The sequence below is a fragment of the Amblyomma maculatum genome, chromosome 1, assembly GCF_055883805.1.
Source record: "Amblyomma maculatum isolate TAMU_Amacu chromosome 1, ASM5588380v1, whole genome shotgun sequence".
NCBI classification, from domain to species: domain Eukaryota; kingdom Metazoa; phylum Arthropoda; class Arachnida; order Ixodida; family Ixodidae; genus Amblyomma; species Amblyomma maculatum.
Genome location: NC_139344.1, coordinates 453240092 through 453259973, shown reverse-complemented (window position 1 = coordinate 453259973; position 19882 = coordinate 453240092). Strand labels below are relative to the sequence as shown.

At 46.0% G+C, this 19882-nt stretch overlaps 1 protein-coding gene across 1 annotated transcript in view; it reads left to right on the top strand.

Annotated features, from left to right (window-relative positions):
- Positions 1-1153: 1153 nt before the first annotated feature.
- Positions 1154-19882, top strand: part of LOC146209673 (thiol S-methyltransferase TMT1B-like) — a 56292-nt gene continuing 37563 nt past the window's right edge. The window contains exons 1-2 of the mRNA XM_084587437.1: positions 1154-1666; positions 14279-14428. Of these exons, the coding sequence (XP_084443563.1) occupies positions 1292-1666; positions 14279-14428 (525 nt within the window). The 5' untranslated portion in view covers positions 1154-1291. The remainder of the gene's footprint in view (positions 1667-14278; positions 14429-19882) is intronic.

Here is a 19882-nt window from a genome sequence, read left to right as displayed (position 1 = left end):
TGCCGCGGCCGGGATTCCTTTCAGCGTCGTTGGGCACAGCAGTCGAACGCCCTAACCACTGCACTATTTCGGCGGGCGTAACCTCTATATATGTCCTATACGAAGATTATAACACCGTCACTTAACAGAAAAACGCTTTAAAAGCATTGCAGTCGGCCAGCAACCTCAACTTTCTTTACATATCTTGTTAATTTAAAACAAAGCACAAACTTTAAAATTGAGTGACAGGACAAATAAAGAATACCGCCCTGAAATGTGCGTTGCTTTAGGTCACTATATAGAAGTGATATGTATAAACGCACTGGATTAATGCACGAGAAGGCGCGAGCATTTTTTAAAAATCTAAATTTTGGATATTTGTTTTTCTGAAAAACACATCTTTAAGATGAAGCTGTGTTTCTGTTCTAGTTGCATCAATGAAACAATAAAAAGGAAACAAAGCAATTGAACCTGCCGATTCTACGGGAATAAATTCGCTTCTACGTTTTTGAAAAAGTTAAAATATTTTGTTAAAATAATGTCATATTGCTCAAAGTTTGAATGCTTTGGGAAACAATTTCTCGGTGAGGCACCGACACGCCGCTGTATTTGACCTATGATAAGTATCAAGCACAACTTGAGTCTAAGGCCTGCTTTTGCATAATTACGACTGAAAACAACGAAAAAAACATGATTGTGTGAACGTGCACAAAAAAATTACTGAAGCTTAGTAGGCCGGTTGAACTGGCGGTGCTGGCCAGACGCCGTCTCAACTGCCGGTAATGTTTCGGCGCATTTACTGTATTCTTCCAGTGCGTAGGCCTATCAACAATGGCGCGCGCTGCGCGTTGTGGTGTCATTTCGTCGATTTTTTATATTTCGAACTTTTTTTTTGTTGAGTAGTGCGGAACAGACAAAGTGACGGAATAACGATTGGTTTAACATTTCCTATTAACTCCTCTTTTTTTTTCTCTGCAGGGAGCATACATATTCAAGATAGACCATCATACGTTCTAGAATACAAGAAGCTAACATCTGTTTTTGAGAAAACCATAACTGCAGACGCACGCTTGCTGGTAGGTTTCAACGTTGACACCGAGGATCAATCGCCACAGAGGAAAATTGAGGCCGTAAAGAAGGGGGAAATTAAGAAGCGTGGCCGTGACGCGACCAAGAAAGACAGGACAACTGCAAATAAAACGGCCTGTGTGGCGACAGTTTTCACAACCAATGCTCTTAATACCCTGAATTAAGCATCCCACCAGGTTACGAGGACCACCTCAAAAGTTGGAACTGTGAATGAACTACAGCCATGCACAAGTGGGCCCATGCTTTCTTCGCCCATGCTGTGTTTGGTTTCACCGCACTCTTGGGTCTGGTGCTGCTGCCGGTCTTGCTCGTCAGTCATCGGTGCCAGGAGATCTACTTCTCCATCGCATTCAGGCTCTGTCAGTGGGCCTGGTATCAGAGCATTGCCCCAGTGCGACGCGCTCTGCTCGCTCGCCTCGACGAACTGGAGTCGCACGACTCCTCTCTCAAGTCATGCGGCGCCGTGCGTGTGCTGGAGGTAGGGGCCGCTTACGGAGCGAACCTGGAGTTTGTGCGTCGTCCTATCGAGTACTGGAAGGTGGAACCCAACACAGCCTTTGAAGCGGCCTTCCGAAAAAAACTGGCGGCGAACACGAAGGTATGTGATCCTTCCTCTATGCACCTCGCCTGTATACGGTCTGTATAAAATCTTTATACTGCTGCCTAACTGCTCGACAACTGTCAGTGGAACTGCAGGCTTACTGAGGCGCGCTTATTTACGACGGGATGAACGCGACTGATTAACAGTGTTCTAGGGACTAGAATGCCACAGCCAGCCCAGATAAAAGGACAGACCCAACGTGGATCTTGAGAACCGTAACTGCAGTAACTAAAGAAGGAACTACGGAACCGTATCAAAAATACAACCAAATATTTTGCAGTTCTGTACTACTTGCCAGTAGTTATTTTTCGTTTTTCTTATAGTCTGTATTTCTGCAATACTCTTCTGTTGGAACTGCAGCAAATTCTGATGTTACTACAGAAATTTCTGTCGCTTCAACAAGTTAACCTTCAAAACGCGCACCGAAATTCTGTCATGAACACAGAAAATTGTCTGTGGCTTTATTTTCCTGACTGGGGCAATGGAGGGTGGCAGCTCAAAAATATATGACGGGCCCACCTAAAGGCAGCCTCTGCAGCTTGCTAGGAGAAGCGCCGTGACCGTACAGTTTAAAGTGACTTTACTCCAGACTGAGTAGTGCATCTACTCGCTGCGAAGGCTAAGGAATAAGCTGATGCTCGCTTGGTGCCCTCCGTTGGTGCGTCTTGTGGTGACCGGTTCATTTACTTTGAAATTACTGTGCTCAGCGTAGCCACATGGCCCATACAAAAAAAAGAAGACTTGTTTGAAATAACAGAACAAGACCTCTTTATATTATGTTGATTTTTGAAGTGCCTACTAATTAATGTTATTTAAAGGGACAAGCGGCGGCATTCGCACTGCGGCACTTCTAAGAGGTGAAATTTTTGGACTGCTGAAAGAGGAATTAAGCAAAAGCATTTGTGAAGGACATTTCCTGTGTTCAGGAACGAAAGATCGAGCCTGGAAGGCGATCCGATACTGTTCTAGCCATAAACAACGGCAACCAGCGATCTGATCGAGTTATACAAATGTCTTGGCAGGCAGCTTCTGGGAAACAATTTGTGAGGATAACGGGGGCAGTACGTGTGCAAAGCTGAAAATGAGAGTAATTGACAGAAAGGCACCTCCAGGAGCTTCGAGCCTGGCACCTAATTTCACTCTAGAAGGAAAAACATAAAAAGGCCTGCCACTGAGGAGATTGATGGATTGAAAGCTCTTTATTGATTCCTTAGATGGTGGTGCAAGACCCTCCTAGGCGGTGAAGCGATTTGTCTTGTCAATTCCAATAACAAACGAGACTGTAGCCTAAGCGTTTTTACCTTAGGTTCCACGCTGATTTCGTGTGTTTCGACAGCACTCACTAGGCAAAATATACAAGCAAAATGGAACAGTTGCCCATGTGTATGGCCTTGCCCTATACAGAGAATTTTCACTAAATCGCTAGTATGTATTTTTGTAGACCGCTTGCCCCGTTATGTGCAAACGGAAATGAAAAGTTAAACGAACGGCATTTTATGCGCAGGTGTTTAGAGCGCGGCAAACAGAACAATGAGAAGCCTAAAATACATCCTCTCATTATTTATGGGGTCACAGTGCCACTCGGGCTCGTAATAATCCTGACGATCAAAGCGGCGGACAACAACAACAACAAAAAAAAAAAAAACTGCAGAGGGAGGTACACTAGTGCAGTACTAAATACAGAGTTTGTCCTGGGCACCGCTGCTTATACATAAAATTTGCCCCGCTATTAAAATTTAATTTTTTTTTCTTTAATTTTAAGAATTTAGCTTTTACTTGCTTACCGTGGTGTGAAATCATGATCATAGAAGACAGGAAATCCCTCTCGCCAAGCAGTTGCTAAGATAGCGAAACTAGCTCTTTGAAAAAGCGGAAGCAGGTGTTTTGCAAGGCAACCAGACATACCTTGGTGCAGTCACGAGCGCACATACGCTGGCGGTTCCCTCCACTATTCTTCCTTCTCGTTTTCCTTGATATCTTTGATAACAATCTATGCCACTAATGTTTGGTAAGCAGCGATAATGCACATAGAACCGATGTGGAGGTTGGGAGGTTCTTTCTAAGCCACATTTCTTTGTTAGACAGTGGGCATTCAGATGCGCCGCACAAGCTGCTTTTAATGGATGCCACATATTCCCGAAAACACTTATTACTAATGTATTTCTGAGTACATTGTAATGACTACCACTGTAGAGCGAAATCTTATAGACATTTTCTGCATACAGTCGGCCACGTGGTCACGTTTTTATAAGTACTGCGACAAGGTCTACTGCCCGGGGCTGGTGCGCCGGAAGACGATGGAAATGAAAACATTCATTGATTTATTTATTTTACCGGCAGGGTATATATACATGTACATTTCAGACGAGAGGGGCAAACATTTGCAATATGAAGATTAAACAATGAGAACAGTAGGGAAAATAATATTTAGGCTGCAAAGAACGAAGTCAAAGAAACTGAAATATCACACAACTAATAAACGCAAGAAATGGGGTGCAATAATTTACAAGGAACGGAATAGAGCAAAAAAAAAAAAAAGAAAGTCAGTCAACGCAAAGGCGCAAAAAGGTTAGGGGTAGACACCCGAGTAATATGTTATTTATTGCGTTTTTGAAATGCTCTGCGTCTTTTATGGATGCTCAGGTTGAACGTAGGTTATTGATCTTTGCCAGTGTGGTATGCTGACCTTGTGCGTGTGACCGCGGTGAGAGGAAATGAACACAGCTGGCTGGATCCAGATAGTGTAAAGAGCAGGGTTATGGTAGTAAATTTTATGAAATAAACATAAGCGAGATATCTCCATTTTGGTAGTAGTGATAAGATTAAAGTGATTTTTATTTGGGTAAGGTAAGGCCTGCAGTAAGTTCCATGTAGAGAGACAAGGTGTGCATATGTCCTCGTGCAAAGCTGACCAAACAGATGAGGCCGGCGTTGCTGTAACTGCGAATCAAGCGTGAGCCGAAATTAGAACGATTTCTCTTGCGTTGGGCATTGTTGGAAACTGTGTGTCAGTAGAAAAAATTAATATCAGTAACTCGGTCCATCTGTACATGTTTAAGGGCTTTCCCTTCACGATTGCTGGCCGCGGGTATCAAATAATAATAGTTATAACAATACTAATTAATTCCAGCAAAGGCAAGGCATCGTGCTCGTTCTCCGGAGGCGAATGAATAGCGCTTTCACTGGTTTTCCTTAACCTTTCGTCACTCTCGCCAGCCACAAAAAATTCCCCTGACGCATATTTTTCAAGGTTTGTTCAACACCATAAACTGGTTAAACGATACGAGAGAACGTCAAGCAACTGGGGTGCTCTTTCTGGTGAAACAACGCAGTGAGACACGAAAAAGGATGAAAAAGGGCACTGGTTTCCAAATTGCAGTTTATTTGGATCACCGCTCATTAGTACGCCAGCATTTTTTATGAAAATATGAAAAACACAGGAGAACAAAAACGTGAAATCTAGCACCTAAGTGCATTTATAATAGCGCAACATTACCAGCAAGGAAATTATAAAGCATTTTCTTAAATCGGAGCAGAGCTATGTGGCGTTCCATCGCATATGTACAACTAAACCGTAGGTCTATCACGGAATAAAATAAGCAAGTTTCTTTTTTTAGGCAGAAGGGCGTGCGAAACGAGAGCAATCGGAATGCCCTGAAGTTATTACGCTACTTGCTTTCAAGAATACTAGGCTACAAGTTTCAGTGAAAGACTGTAGAAAGTCACTGCCATGCTTGCGCATGCAACAACAACACATGATTTATTTATTTACTCTTTTGCCATACTGCCAGTCTTTAGTTGAGACCATAGCAGATGTGCATTACATTCATAACATTGAACAAAAGGTGATGAAAAGAGTCAGAGCAGTTCTACAGAAACGCAGTATCAGGCAATTTATACAGCATAAGAAAACAGAAAATGTTTTGTTAAATTCGCGCAAGCAACTCAAAATTGAAGAACGCATACAAGTTAAAAAAAGGAAACAATCGGATAACAGGCCGCCGACTGCGTTAAACAAGGGAACGAAGAACAGAAGCCAAAATTTGCGACCGAATCATTTCTGCTTGAACCGTGGCATGCAGTTCGGAACAACAACTAGAAAATAAATCAACGTTAGTAACAGATGCGTGCAGGCGATTCAATTCGCTTACTGCCAGCGGGAAAAAAGAATGGTCAATTGCAGCCCTGTAACACGAATATTCGGTTAGCGTACGCGTACTGGTTTCTTAAGTGTTGCTTACGTGATAATGAAACCTACTATGATAAGTCGATGTTAAAGGGTTATGTAGTAGCTGATATAAGAATTTTAATCGCGCCAACTTTGCTCTTGTTGATAGCGTTTCAAGCCGGGATATTACAGTTAGTTCGATTGGTGAATCCGTTCGCTTGTATTTGTTGTGAATGAATCTTGCTTTACGCTGTAGTTTTTCAAGCCTTGAAATGTTAGCTATGCAGGGGAATCCAAACGGTGTTAGCATATTATAGTACAGGTCTAATAAAACTTTTATAAGCTAAGAGTTTATTTTGTGCAGGGGCAAGGCGAAGACGTCTTCTGGGGAAAACTAACTTGTGCAATGCTGTAGAAGGGATATTACTGATGTGCTCGCCCAATCATTCATTTTGGGCACTAAATTAGAAGGCTATTTTTTTTTTCCTGGTTACTGCTACCGCTAGAATATTTTGTGTTAACATCTGTCAGTTATTACATCATTCAGTAATTTTTTCTAATGATCTTTTAAGAATGACATGATCTTCGTGGCTTGTTATTTCTCTGTATATAATGCAATCGTCAGCAAAGAGTTTGATCCTAGAGTTAATATTCGCGTTAATGTCATTAATAAAGTTAAAAAATATTACGGGTTCAATGACAGAGCTCTGAAGAACTCCGGATGTGACTGATACCGATCTGGATTTCACGTGGTGGTAAAAGACAAATTGTGAACGTTGCTGTAAAAAGTCCTATATCCAAGCCAATATTTCACTATCACCAATGAAACCCCGTAAATACGCGATAAGCTTAGAATGACACACGCCGTCAAACGCTTTAGCGAAATCGAATAAGATGATTTCTGTTTGGCTGCAATTAGCAATACATAAATTGAGGTCGTGGACTACTTACGTTGATAGAATAATAGTTGATAAGTTGCTGCGAAACCCATGCTGGTGACGTGATGACGTGATAATAAGTTACAGCATTTTAAGAACTCAGGTGATTTGAAGTTATGTGTTCCAGCAATTTGCATTCAGTGCTAGTCAGTGATATCGGCCTAAAACCCGATACTAAAGACATGAAGCTTGCTTTATGAATCCATAATACCTTAGCTATATTCTAGTCAGCTGGCAATTTGCAAGTACGAAGGGATTTACGATAAATCAGGACTACAAACTTGCGGCATGGCTCGGCGTATCGTTTCAAAAATACGGTTGGAATTTCGTCGGGACCAGTTGCTTTTTATTTCGTCCTGCCCGAGTAGAATAATAAAAATGCTTGCGCCGGTGATAATAAGAGGATCAGTGTTTTGAACGTTGCATATTTCTATATCGGGTATAACGTAGGTATCGAGAGTAAACACTGAGCGAAATCAATCGTATGGGGGTGTTAATTCTCGTAAGAGAGAGAATGCGCCACGAGGGGACTAGACGCTACGGTCGCCTTCTAGCCCCGACGTGCCAGCCCTAGCAGACAGAGCTGTGACCCCCAACCCGCGGTGCGAGAAATCGCCACTGCGGCGGGTTCGGGCCAGAGGGGACAAACACCGAGTTGCGTACTCGAACAAGAGTTTATTGCACTGCTCGAGTACACGGCAAAGGAACAGCAATTAAGAACAACCACCGTGTAGCGAGCGAAAGCCGCGTACGGGGGTGAAATAACAACCACCTAATAGGGAAGCGCGTCAAGTAGGTGAGAGGAAGTGTCTGCTCACCTGACACAGCTTCTCGCTCACATCCCGTTGCGGTGCCTACGGTCAGTGTGCGATTCTCGGTGACGGCGGTGGTCTCCTCGGCGTAAATCATGAACCGCGCGCGTGCGCGCCCATTCGCCGAAGAACCCCGAGCGAGTTGCTGCAGTCGCGCTCCTCGACACGGAACGGGAGAGGAGGTCTCCCGGTTACGCCGGCAGGAAAGAGGGAAGCCCGCGGCAGCGTCGCCGCAGTCCCGGGAGGCGGCGGGGGGTGGCCAGCGTGCCCTCTCCTCCGCCAACCTCTCTGCCAGCGCGCGTAATCACGCGTGTTAATTACGCGCGGGCGTTATCATGGAGGAAGGGGATTGTGAATCCCCACAATCGTTATGCGCATTTGCCTTTTTAACCCTCTCCTAGACTGGTAGATGCCTCGTTTTTATCACCGCTAAACTGTTTCCAAAACCCTTACGGGTTATTGGTGAGGAAACCTGGAAGTGTAACCAGGAATTAGTGTCGTTTGGCTTTTTTTTTGCTTTTAGTTGAAAGTCTTAAATAGCGTTTGCTAGATTAGTTTTGTATGATCTGTTGTTCCTTTCGACTTAATGTTCTGTCGAAACCTTTTAACACGAGGCGTTGCTTGGATGACTTCCTGAGTAATCCAGGGATTTTCTGTTCAAGGCCTTTTCGTTAACAGGGTGACAAAATGGGATATGTAATGAGATACGGTCTTTTTAAGCGCGAGTCAAAGAGCGTTGATATCAGTGTCTATACTAGATGAAAATGCGGGAAAGCAATTAAGTTCGTGTTCGAGACAGGTAAGCATGCTTGCATCGTCAACTCTGTCAAACTTCAGTATTGTAGATAAAGTAGTTCGAGGCATGTCGGTATTTCCAAGGGGTAAAATGCAAATCGGAATGTCATGGTCGGAGATACCTTTGACGATGCCATTTTTTGTCTTGTACAAGGAAAAGTTTTCACTGAGAAATATTAGATCAAGTACACTCTTCGAAGTATCATGTGTTCGGGTCGGATATGCCAATGCTTGACGAAGGCTGAAATTCAGGATCGAGGAATTACTTGCCTTGATCACTTAGAAGTTCACGAGGGGCTCCGTGCCGCAGAATGAAATGATGAAGAAGAAAGGACTCAATATTGGATCCGGTGGCATCCTGAAGTGCTGCTGTCTCCGCATAGTGAGTAAGGTGATCGACGGCCACGATGATCCAACGATTCCCTGCAGTTGTATAAGGCAGAGGTCCATACAAATCGATGCCAACACGACCGAATGGTCGGTATGGGCACGGAAGGTGCTCTAGTGGAGGCGGCTGATGGAGAGGAGGCGGCTTGCGACGCTGGCAATCGATGCACGAACGCACATACTTACTGACGACGGTATACATACCGCGCCAGTAGAATCGCTGTCGCAACAGTTCATAAGTCTTAAATACACCCACATGGCCACACTGCGGATCGTTATGATAACATGCGCAGATATCAACACGGAGGTGGCAAGGTACGACGAGCAGCCACTTCCGGCCATCTGGCATATAACTGCGTCGATAGAGGAGACGGTCACGAAACGCGAAATGCTGCGTTTGACGACGAAGGGCGCGAGGAGCGGGTGAAAGTGACGAGTTCGTTAGAAGATCGATTAGTGATGTTAGCCACGGATCCTTGCGCTGTTCTGATGGCATGTCGTTGATGGACAGGGAAGACAAGGCGGAGCTGGTGGCAGAAGACAACGGAGCGTCAGGAGGTACCGGCGAGCGAGATAAAGCGTCTGCGTCGGAGTGTTTGCGCCCTGTACGATGGATAACTCGTATATCATACTCTTGCAGTCTAAGCGACCAGCGGGCAAGACGGCAGGTGGGGTCTTTTAATGAAGACAACCAGCACAAAGCGTGGTGGTCTGTAACAACATCGAAAGGGCGCCCATACAAGTATGGCCGAAATTTCTGGAGCGCCCAAACAATACCCAAGCATTCCTTTTTTGTCTCCGAGTAGTTGGTCTCGGCCTTGGTCAACGTTCGACTTGCCTGCGCCACAACGTATTCATCGACACCGGATTTTCGTTGGGCAAGAACAGCGCCGAGGCCGGCGTCGCTGGCACCGGTGTGCACTTCGGTAGGAGCAGCCGGATCAAAATGACGCAATACGCGGGGTGAGGTGAGTATCGTGCACAATTTCGTGAAAGCAGTATCGCAAGCCGGCGACCAGGCAGAAAGATCTTTGTGAGCGCTGAGAAGTCGCGTCAGAAGGGCAATGATGGTCGCAAAGTTCCGAACGAAACGCCTAAAATAGGAGCATAAGCCTATAAAGCTGCGTAATTGCTTGATAGATGTCGGCTTCGGGAACTCGGCGACAGCGCGGAGTTTAGACGGATCCGGAAGGATGCCATCCTTGGACATTGAATGTCCTAAAATAGTAAGATGGCGAGTGGCGAAATGGCACTTTTTCAGATTGAGCTGCAGACCGGCATCGTTAAGACATTGCAAGACAGTTTCAAGGCGAGTTAGGTGGGTCGCGAAGTCTGATGAAAATACGGCGATATCATCCACGTAGCAGAGACATGTGTACCCCCTCAAACTGCGGAGAATATTGTCCATCATGCGTTCAAAGGTGGCGAGCGCGTTACACAGGGCAAACGGCATGACGTTGAACTCACAGCCCGTCGGGGGTGACAAAAGCTGTCCTGGGGCGATCGTCTTCAGCCATTGGAACTTGCCAGTAGCCAGAACGTAAATCGATTGAACAGAAAAATTTTGCTCCATGCAAAGTATCCAGCGCGTCGTCTATGCATGGTAGCGGATAGACGTCCTTTCGTGTGATCGCATTAAGGCGGCGGTAGTCCACACAGAATCGTATAGACCCGTCTTTCATCTTGACTAAAACGACCGGGGACGCCCAAGGGCTACTGGAAGGCTGAATTACACCCCTACAGAGCATCTCGTCGACTTGCTCGTCAATAATGCGCCGCTCTGAGGCTGATACACGATAAGGACGTTGGCGTAATGGGGCGTGCGTACCGGTATGTATGTGGTGGGCAACAGTTGATGTACGACCCAAGGATAGCTGCTGGATGTCAAAGGAAGCTCGGAACCGGTTTAGCAAGTCGAGGAGCTTGCGCGTTGATATCTGGAGCGAGAGCACTGTCGATGGCTTCGTCGAAGGCAGCCAGAGGCGACGAAGGAGACGAGGAACGAGGTGGGCTAAGGGCACTGACGCTGTCAGAGATTGTGTTGGCGCAGGTGGAGAGAAGCGGCGGGACGGTCACAAAATTTTTTAATCGAACAGGCTCGGCATACCCAACGCACTCCCCACGTTGCAATGTGAGTTGATATAACGAATCGTTACTAATGGTGAGTTCGGTGCGCCCGCTTCGTACGCTAAGGACGGCGCAGGGGAGGGGAAGACAGCGTCGCGAGACGAAAAGGGAAGATAGGGTGAAGAGCACTGTACAGTCTTGTAGAGAGGCACAGTTTATAGGCACAATCGCGGCATTTGAAGGCGGGATATCAGTAGCATCCGCAACTTGGCATTTGGCTTCCCCAATAACGTTAGCGGCGGTCGGTGTGGTGCACAGCGGAGAAGGCTCTACCTCGGCACGAGCGCAATTAATTACGGCGCGATTGCGACACAAGACGTCCCACCCTAAAATAATGTCATGGGAGCAGTCACGGAGAACGATAAAACTGATGATATAGAGAACGTCCTGAATGGTGACTCGAGCCGTGCAGGTACCGAGCGGTGCGATGTGCTGAGCAGTGGCGGTGCTCAAAGGAATCCCAGAATACGGCAAAACAACTTTTCGTAACAAGCGGCACAGTCTAAAGTTAATCACCGACACAGCAGCACCAGTATCTACAAGCGCAAGAGTACGAACATTTTTAATGGTAAGTTCGATTAAATTATTAGGTGGCGAAGCAGGACTTTCACTTGTCGACGAAAGCGCAGTTCTTGCCTGCGGAACTGCGTCTAGTGGTTTTCCGGCATTGGCGAGGTAGAGCGACGACGCATCGGTGACGGCGAGCGACGACGCCGAGAGGTTGAGCGGTGGTCGTGCGAGAAGTGGTCAAAGTGAGACGAGGGCTGAGGTGGCGCATGGGGTGGGGACGGCGGCTGTGCGTAGGCTACCAGGCTCTGATCGAAAGCGTACGGGGTCGGGCGACGGCGGCACAGGCGTGCAACATGGCCACGGAGACCACATGCAAAGCAAATTGGCCGGTTGTCAGATGTGCGCCAAGGGCGTAGAATAGGTGACACACGACGCTGAGTGAAAAATGCGCGCTAAGGCGGACCATACGATGGCAAAGGCGTAGCAGGGGGTGGTCTTGCGGCAACCTCAGCATAAGACAGTGGAGTCGGTTTGGACGTCGGAACAGCGTCAGCATGAATGAGCGGAACTGTCAGTGGTGCGAAATGAAGAGTAGGTTGTCGAGGGGGCGGAAGTGCGTCGGCAACTTGTTCCTAAATAACCTGGCGTATGGTCGGAGCCAGTTGTGAGCTGGAATGCGGAACGTTTGGAATTAGCGATAATTGGCGTGCAACTTCTTCCCGTACGAAGTCTTTGATTTCTTGAATTAGTGTGGAGCTGACAGGGGCGTCAGACATAGCCGCGATCGTTACTTCAGGTTGTCGAGGGACGATGCATTGCCGACGAAAGTCGTAGCTTTGACACATCATGACAACCTCACTTACAGTACGGGGCTCTTTTTCCATCAGAATGTTGAATACGCCTTCATGGATGCTCATCATGATGTGGCGAATCTTCTCGGCTTCAGTCATCGATGCGTTTACACGATGACACAAATCTAAAACGTCTTCGATGTAGCTGGTGAAGGTTTCTCCTGTCCGCTGAACCTCCCCGCGATACATTAGTGGTGCGGGCGGAGTCTGACTTTGGACTCCATCTTACCTTATGTCCGCTGAACCTGCTTGCGCAAACGGTGTTCGGCACGAAGCTTGCGAATCGCAGGTCGACCGAAGACATCCACAAATCGGGATTTGAACGAGGCCCAAGTTGGAATGTCAGCCTCGTGATTTGTGAACTACAACTTTGCTACTTGGGTCAGGTAGAAGATCACGTTGTTAAGTTTTAGGATGTCATCCCACTTATTGTGGGTGCTTACGCGTTCATACGAAGAAAGCCAGTCCTCGACGTCCTGATCGTCGGTACCGCTGAAGATCGGCGGGTCCCACTGTCGAAGCACCCCGGTGCATGGAATAGAAGGGGCCGAGGGAGCGGGGCCGGTGGTGGTTGTGCTGGACTCAGTCATTGAGGTCGGAATTCGGCGGCTGCGGAGCTCCAGGGCGAGGAAATGGAAGATAAATCCCGCGACCTCCACCAAGTGTTAAGCGGAGATCCAGGCACAGGTAGCGGGCACTGGTAGCGAGAAGAACTGGAGCGGTGGTGGCTTAACTTTGAGTCACCTGGCCCGAAAAAGCACTTCCCCTTCCTCTTCCACTCCCCCGACGTGTAATGGCTGCACCGGAGAGCGGGAGAGAACGGTAAGGCTAGCAGACAAGACAGAAGTCAGGAGAAGACATCAGAACAGCCTTTGGAATCCATTTTTTTTTCATTTCTTTAATTTTGAGTTATTATTTCTTTCTTTTTTATTTTTTTTTTGTTTATATTCCAGCGTTTAGCATCAGCAAACATTGGTTTTCCATTCTGAGTATGTTGATCCGCTCTATTTTTTCAATGCGTTACTTTAAATATTTCTGTTACTTCATTTATCAGTTGATCTTTCTAAATTTTCTTATTTAGCATCATCAAGCATTGGCTTCTGATTCTAAGCATTTTGATAACTTTGAATCTTTCGTTTATAAATTTTTCATTTTTGAATTATTTCAACGATTTCACCGAATGAATTGTACACTCTAAATTCTTAATTACCCCCATCAAGCATTCTTATCATTCCTTAAATCCATCAGTCCATTGAATAATTACAATGATTTCATTAACTCATCATTGCTTATCACACACGAATGAACTATCAATCACTACAACCACAAATTACCATGATCAGGTTTTTTTTTTTTTTACCGATCCCCCGAATATTTCTGACACACGGGGCCGACAACTACTACTTACGACACTTATGGCGTCCCGGCCGAACGAGGTGTGTAAGCTATCGCTTAAAGTGTGATAACAGACGCAATTTGTTGAGCATTGGGAGAAAAAAGGCCACTAGGCAACCTGGGACGATGGTGGTATACAGTAAAGAATAAACCATGCATCAGCTCGGCTGAAGCCACTGGCCACTCATCGTTTAAAGAACACAAGACAGGAAAGAGGAGCGATGGTACCTTACGTTTTATCTACGTAGCATTACTCAAAACGCTAATGGCTACGAAACCCGGTTACAGCTACAGGTTGCCTATTTAGAAACAACGGAGCCGTAGACCTTCCGAAATGTCATTCATGACCCAGAACTAGCTCTATAGCCATGACTGATGACCTGATGATATACGGTCGAACCTAGAAACCCGCACTGAAATGCATATAATAGCTAACGAACCTATATTTTGTTGTGGCAGCGCATTCACTCTCGCAGTTAAGTGGTCGTACGAAGACAAGAAAAAAATCCTTGTAAAGAGATCAGTGAAATGAAAATGGTCTTGTTACTTATCTGTTTAAGTTTGCGGTCTGTTAAGGTTTACTAATAACGCGGCACATGTATGGGATACACTCATGCTGTTTTTAGGTGAAGATGGAATGCTCTGTTTGCGGATTTGGAGAAGAAATGCGCATGCTACCAGACAATCACTTCGACGCGGTGGTGCTCACCTACGTGCTGTGCTCTGCGAGGAACGGCCAAAAGGTACTCAGCGAATGCAAGCGGGTGCTGAGAAAGGTAAGGCACGCTCGCATCACAGGCGCAGGGCTTATTTGCTAAAAAAAACAAAAAACATTAAAAACATTATTACATATTAAAGCCTCCCGAGTCAATTATAGTTTATAGCCTCTATTGGTTGTCTACAGACACGTGGTGCTAATTTGTTCAGTTAAAATCAGTTTAGCGATATTGATTTAGCGGGATCGAAATTCTTACGTTTGATAAATTATGTTTTCTTATAGTACAGGGTTTGTATAAGATCATATAACGTGTTGCAGAATCGGGATGAAACTGAGCTGGCATAGAAAACGAATTACACACATAATAATAAGGTGTTCAAAAAATTTTTAAGCACTAGATGGCCTGTCGATTATTGTGACAACTCGGGCACGCTATAAAAGAAACAAATAATATAAAAAAAACGTATAACAGCGCGTTGGCTAGTCTTCCCATGAAAGCCATTGTTTTCAGCAATGAGTGGTCGACGTTGTTACAAAAGTTAGACCTGAGAAAAATCAGCAGCAAACGGGAGAAGCTTGGCGCTCCTGATAGCATGTGCTGATGGGGGATATATGGCGAGGTGTTGTGCATGAGGATTTTGACCGTAGAAGATGGCTGCCGTACGTATAAACCGAAATGAATGTTAACGGAGGGCCTTGCTGTTGAGGAAGCGAACGACAATGAATAATAATGTCGAACACATGGTGCAGGTCGTCATAGGCGTGCACAGGGGACTACATTAAGGGGAGCCAAGTTTCACCGCAGTGCCCCTCCCCCTCCCTTCCCACCCCTCCAGGGCCCCTACAGCCAATTGACAGCCAACACACAGCATGAGGATGAGAAATGGCTATAATATATTTAGTGATAGAATAGCAACGCATACAAAATATTTTGCGCATAAGAAACAAAACAAGTCTCGGCATGGATGTAGATTTGAATATTACTCGGTCGACACACTTCTTACAATGGTTCCTTAATTGAGTCCCTGCCCTTCCGGAGGAAATGGGGGCTTGGAACACAACAGCATGACTCCTTGGTCGCCAGTATAGTAAAAACATCTGCATGGCTATAGCCCTGCACTTTTCAAAACGACGGCCCAGGTCCGACAGAGTGAAGGTATGGGGGCGAACTTGCCGCCCCAAACTTGGAACGCAAAAAAAACGAGCCGAAGGAATAAATCTTTTTAAGCTCGGCTCTCTTTCTGATGCTATAACCTTTTCATTCCTCATTTTAACTACCGGAAAAACTCTAGAGGTCACGTTGGGCCACTAAATATGAGGCGAAAGCCATTATAGCGCACTGGATCGTAGCTCTCCACTACGACACCTCTGTCTCCCTCCCTTCTTTCACTCCCACCTTCCTCTCTTCCTTTACGGCGGGCTACATGTGTCCGCGGAGTCTTCTATTTCTTTCTTCTCTGCTCTTCTGTCCGCACGAGGCAGCGGAAGTAGCTCAGCTACAGAGCCAGTAGCAGGCCCGTGCATTTTCTTTTCTTTCTTCCTACAGCCACAACAAGAATTGTGACAGATGCTGCGCTTTTTTTTTTATTCTGTAAATCAATAGGAAATGCCACTGACGCCTGCTTTACTAACGCCTTCTAGACATCTGGGTCTGCTTCTGTTTGCTGTGTGGTGCGGCGTCCGAGGAAGCGGCGATGTAAGGCGCCGGACGGACGCTAGAATCGGACGCCCGGTGGGGTCAGCTTTGTCTATGCATGATTGATTAATTAAAGCTTTATTTTTAACCAATATACAAGGCCCCTACTCCCCGCTCCTGCACGCAGACCCGAGGAACGGGGGCTGGAACCTCCGCGACTAATGACTGGCGAATATACATTGGTTATCCGCGGCCTCAGCCGCCAGGCGGACGGATCTTTGCTGAATCGCCTGGTGACGTCATGACCAGTCGTGACTTACGTTACTTGGTTGTGACGGTACATGGCGCGCCCGTTGTCGAACACAACGATAATTCCATTGAGCGCATTAGAATTCGCCGGCGTTATATAATTATTAAATGAGCAGAATCTGTCACTCGGGGAATCTCGCTATCCTCAAGTTAGACAAGGGAAATTATGATGAACGTTTCACGCTCCGGGGTGCGGCTCAGTTGGCGAACACACGGCGGAATCTCTGCACATTTTTTTGTGTGGGGAAGTCCTTGGGAGCACTCCCGCCGAACCAGCTTGTTTCATCGCGTACGCTCTAGAGGAGTTGGTTTGGCGCATTTGTATTGGCGCCAAGTGGTTAACCGTTTTATGTTCTTTCGTGATACGAAGGGCCCATTTTTACGAACTGTGTGTCAGGTTACGTTGAACAAAGTGCTACCAAATTTAGTTGTAAGTTCGACGAGCATGCAAGGGAAGATTTTAGGAATCCTTAAGGAAGTGTACATGTCACGTCGTGTATTGCAAGCCCGTTTTTCGTTTGAATATTTATCAACTTTGACACGAAAGAAACTTTATAAGGACTTATGCGATGTCTTTCTCCCGATCCCACTGTACAAATCGTTGTACTGTGCAGGTCCATGGAAATCAGTCCTTAAAAGAGTAAAAAATATGACTCTACAAGGGGGAGCAAAATCTTTCTTTATGCTTCATAGCAATACACTAGTAGTTAAGACTTATTTAGAAATGAAGAGTTTTTCTTTTGTACCTTCGGAAAGTCACTGTTTCATATGCCGCAAGCCGGAAACTATCGAACACGTTTTCTTAGACTCTTCGGAAGCCTTTTTTTTTTCTGGGATGCATTTTTTTTCTACCCGGGGATGCATTCGGAAATTGATTTTTACCAATTGAAGATGGTGATGGGCTATCGCTGAACATGATCATGTTATTGGGCCTATACAGTATCTAGTGATCCAGAATGGCGGCATGCAGACGTTGATGCGAGGAAAATACGCCAGTATTTTCGCGAAGCCGTTACGAGTGTTAATGAAGTTTTCAAGACGCAAGACGAAGTGCCTGAGTGGCTTCCGAGAATGGAAGTGTAGCTGCAAATGCCTCATTTGTATTGGATCACGCAGCCCAAATCGCTTGGTTTTAACCCATGTTGTGTGTTTGCCGCGTAATATTCTCTGTGTGTGTGTGTGTGTGGAATAATGTTCTTTGTGTGCAAAATTGGATAATAAATTTGGCAATAAAGAAAATTGCCCCGCCGGGGTGGTGCAGTGGTAAGACGCCCGACTACTGTGCCGGAGTTCCCGGGATCGAATCCCGGCCTCGGCGGCTGCGTTTCGATGGAGGCGAAACGAAGTGGCGTCCGTGTGCTGTGCGATGTCAGCGCACGTTAAAGATCCCCAGGTGGTCGAAATTACTCCGTAGCTCTCCACTACGGCCCCCCTTTCTCTCTATCCACCTTCACTCCCACCTTCATCCCTTCCCTTACGGCGCGGTTCAGGTGTCCACAGAGCAAGTGTGACAGATACTGCGCCTTTCCCTTCCTATGAACCAACCTAAGAAAAAAAAAAGCGCGGCTCAGTTGGTAAAGCGCCCGGCTTGGAATTCCAAGAATGGAGGTTCTATTCCCTGTGGGGAGAAGAATTATTTATTTATTTTTAACTATCTCCGTCGGTAGTTTGACAGCTTCTGCTGTCAACGATGAGTCAAGAAAAGTTTTCGCCTTAATACAGTTACTTCAAACAAACTCATTTGTGCTTGAAAGAAGGGAAGCGAGTTGCTTTTATTCGTGCGTGCCGACGGCAGCAACGGTCGCGAACCGTGCTTTCGCCGGTGGCGTCGCCGTCGCCGTCGCGTCATGAAAAAAACTACGTTTGAGCCCCGCCGGTCGGCACACCTACTCCTCTAGCCACCGTAGTTTGCGTCTTTAAACGTTGCACATGACAGATATCCAAGGCGAATTCAGTTTGTTTTTTTGGTGAATGTCAACATTTTGTCCTTTGCCTGGTATAAATTTAGTTCTGTTTCGTAAACATCGAAGAAATTACGGGACGCTTAAACTGTGTTTATTTGCTCCGTGCATGCCACCAGTAGCGCAATTGTCGGTGCTGCGTTCACCGCCACTAATGGCCACATCTCCGTCCAGACTGGGAAAGCGCCCAGTTAAATATGCGAAGGTTCTTTTTCAGGTTTATGTTGGTGTATATAGAGTCTTCTCTCTCTCTCTCTCTTTCAAATTTTCACTTCTCCCCGATTAGCCTGGACCAGTTTAATTACAGAATACAGAATTTGTTTACAACTATACAAAAATTGCAGCAAAACTTCTCCTCTGTCAGGGTTTGGCCTGTCGTCAAGCACCCGAAAACAGTCTCCTCGGAGCTTTCCCTCAAATCTCCGAATCCTCCTCTCCCGCCATCTATCCGGCGTCACCGTAGCAGCAGTTAGCCGCAAGAGCCATCAAATTGCTAGAAAACCACTCGCTGGTCCGTCTGTGGATGGTTGAAGGAGGATCGGGTGTCCTTTCGGGAGCGGCGCCAGCCGGCAGACCTCCTATTCCGAAGTTGGAACCGCTCAGAGGGAGGCCTCAGCCACAGCCGCTCCGTTTGCACGCACATACACAAAGGCAAACGAATACGCACACACATGTAGCAGTTTTTTTCAAACGTTCGTTCTGCCCGCGATCAGGGCGATGCAACCGCGCACTTAACACGCCCCATAGAAATGCACCTACATAAAAGGCTTAAAATCTTTTTTCTTATTTTACAGCGCCAGTACGATATCGGCCCTACATGTATATATGTCCGGTATAGCCTAAAGCATATCGCAAAATTATAACGCCCCATTTCAAGGGCATTGCACATTTAATTTAGTGTGATAGAAATTGGTGTGTTTGTATCACATCAATCAATCAGGTGATAGGAAATTGCTCAGAATATAACCAGCCCTTATACGTAGCATTCATTGATTACGAAAAAGCGTTTGACTCAGTAGAAACCCTGTTGGTCATGCAGGCATTACGAATTCAGGGGGTAGACGAGCCGTACGTGAAAGTACTGGAAGATATATATAGTGGCTGCACAGGAACTATAGTTCTGCATAAAGGAACAAAATTTCTATAAGGAAAGGCGTTAGGCAAAGAGACACGATCTCTCCAGTACTGTTCACAGCTGCTTAGAGGAAGTATCAGATACTTACAATGGTAGCAGTTAAGGTTAGGTAGACGGAGAATACCTCAGTAATTTGCGATTTGCTGATGACATTGCCTTGCTAAGTAAATCAAGCGATGAACTGCAAATAATGATTGAAGACCTAGGCAGGAAAGTTGAAAGGTAGGCTAAAATCAATATGCAGAATACTAAGGTAATGTTCAACAGCCTCAGGAAGGAACAGCAGTTTACGTTAGGCACTGGAAGTAGTAGGCGAATATGTCTACTTAGGACCGGTATTAAGCGCAGATCCGGACCATGAGAGGGAAATAACAAGGTGAATAAGATTGGGATAGAGCGCATTTGGCAAGCACTCGCAGATTATGACTAGCAGCTTACCGGTATCGGTCAAGAAGAAAGTGTGCAACAGTT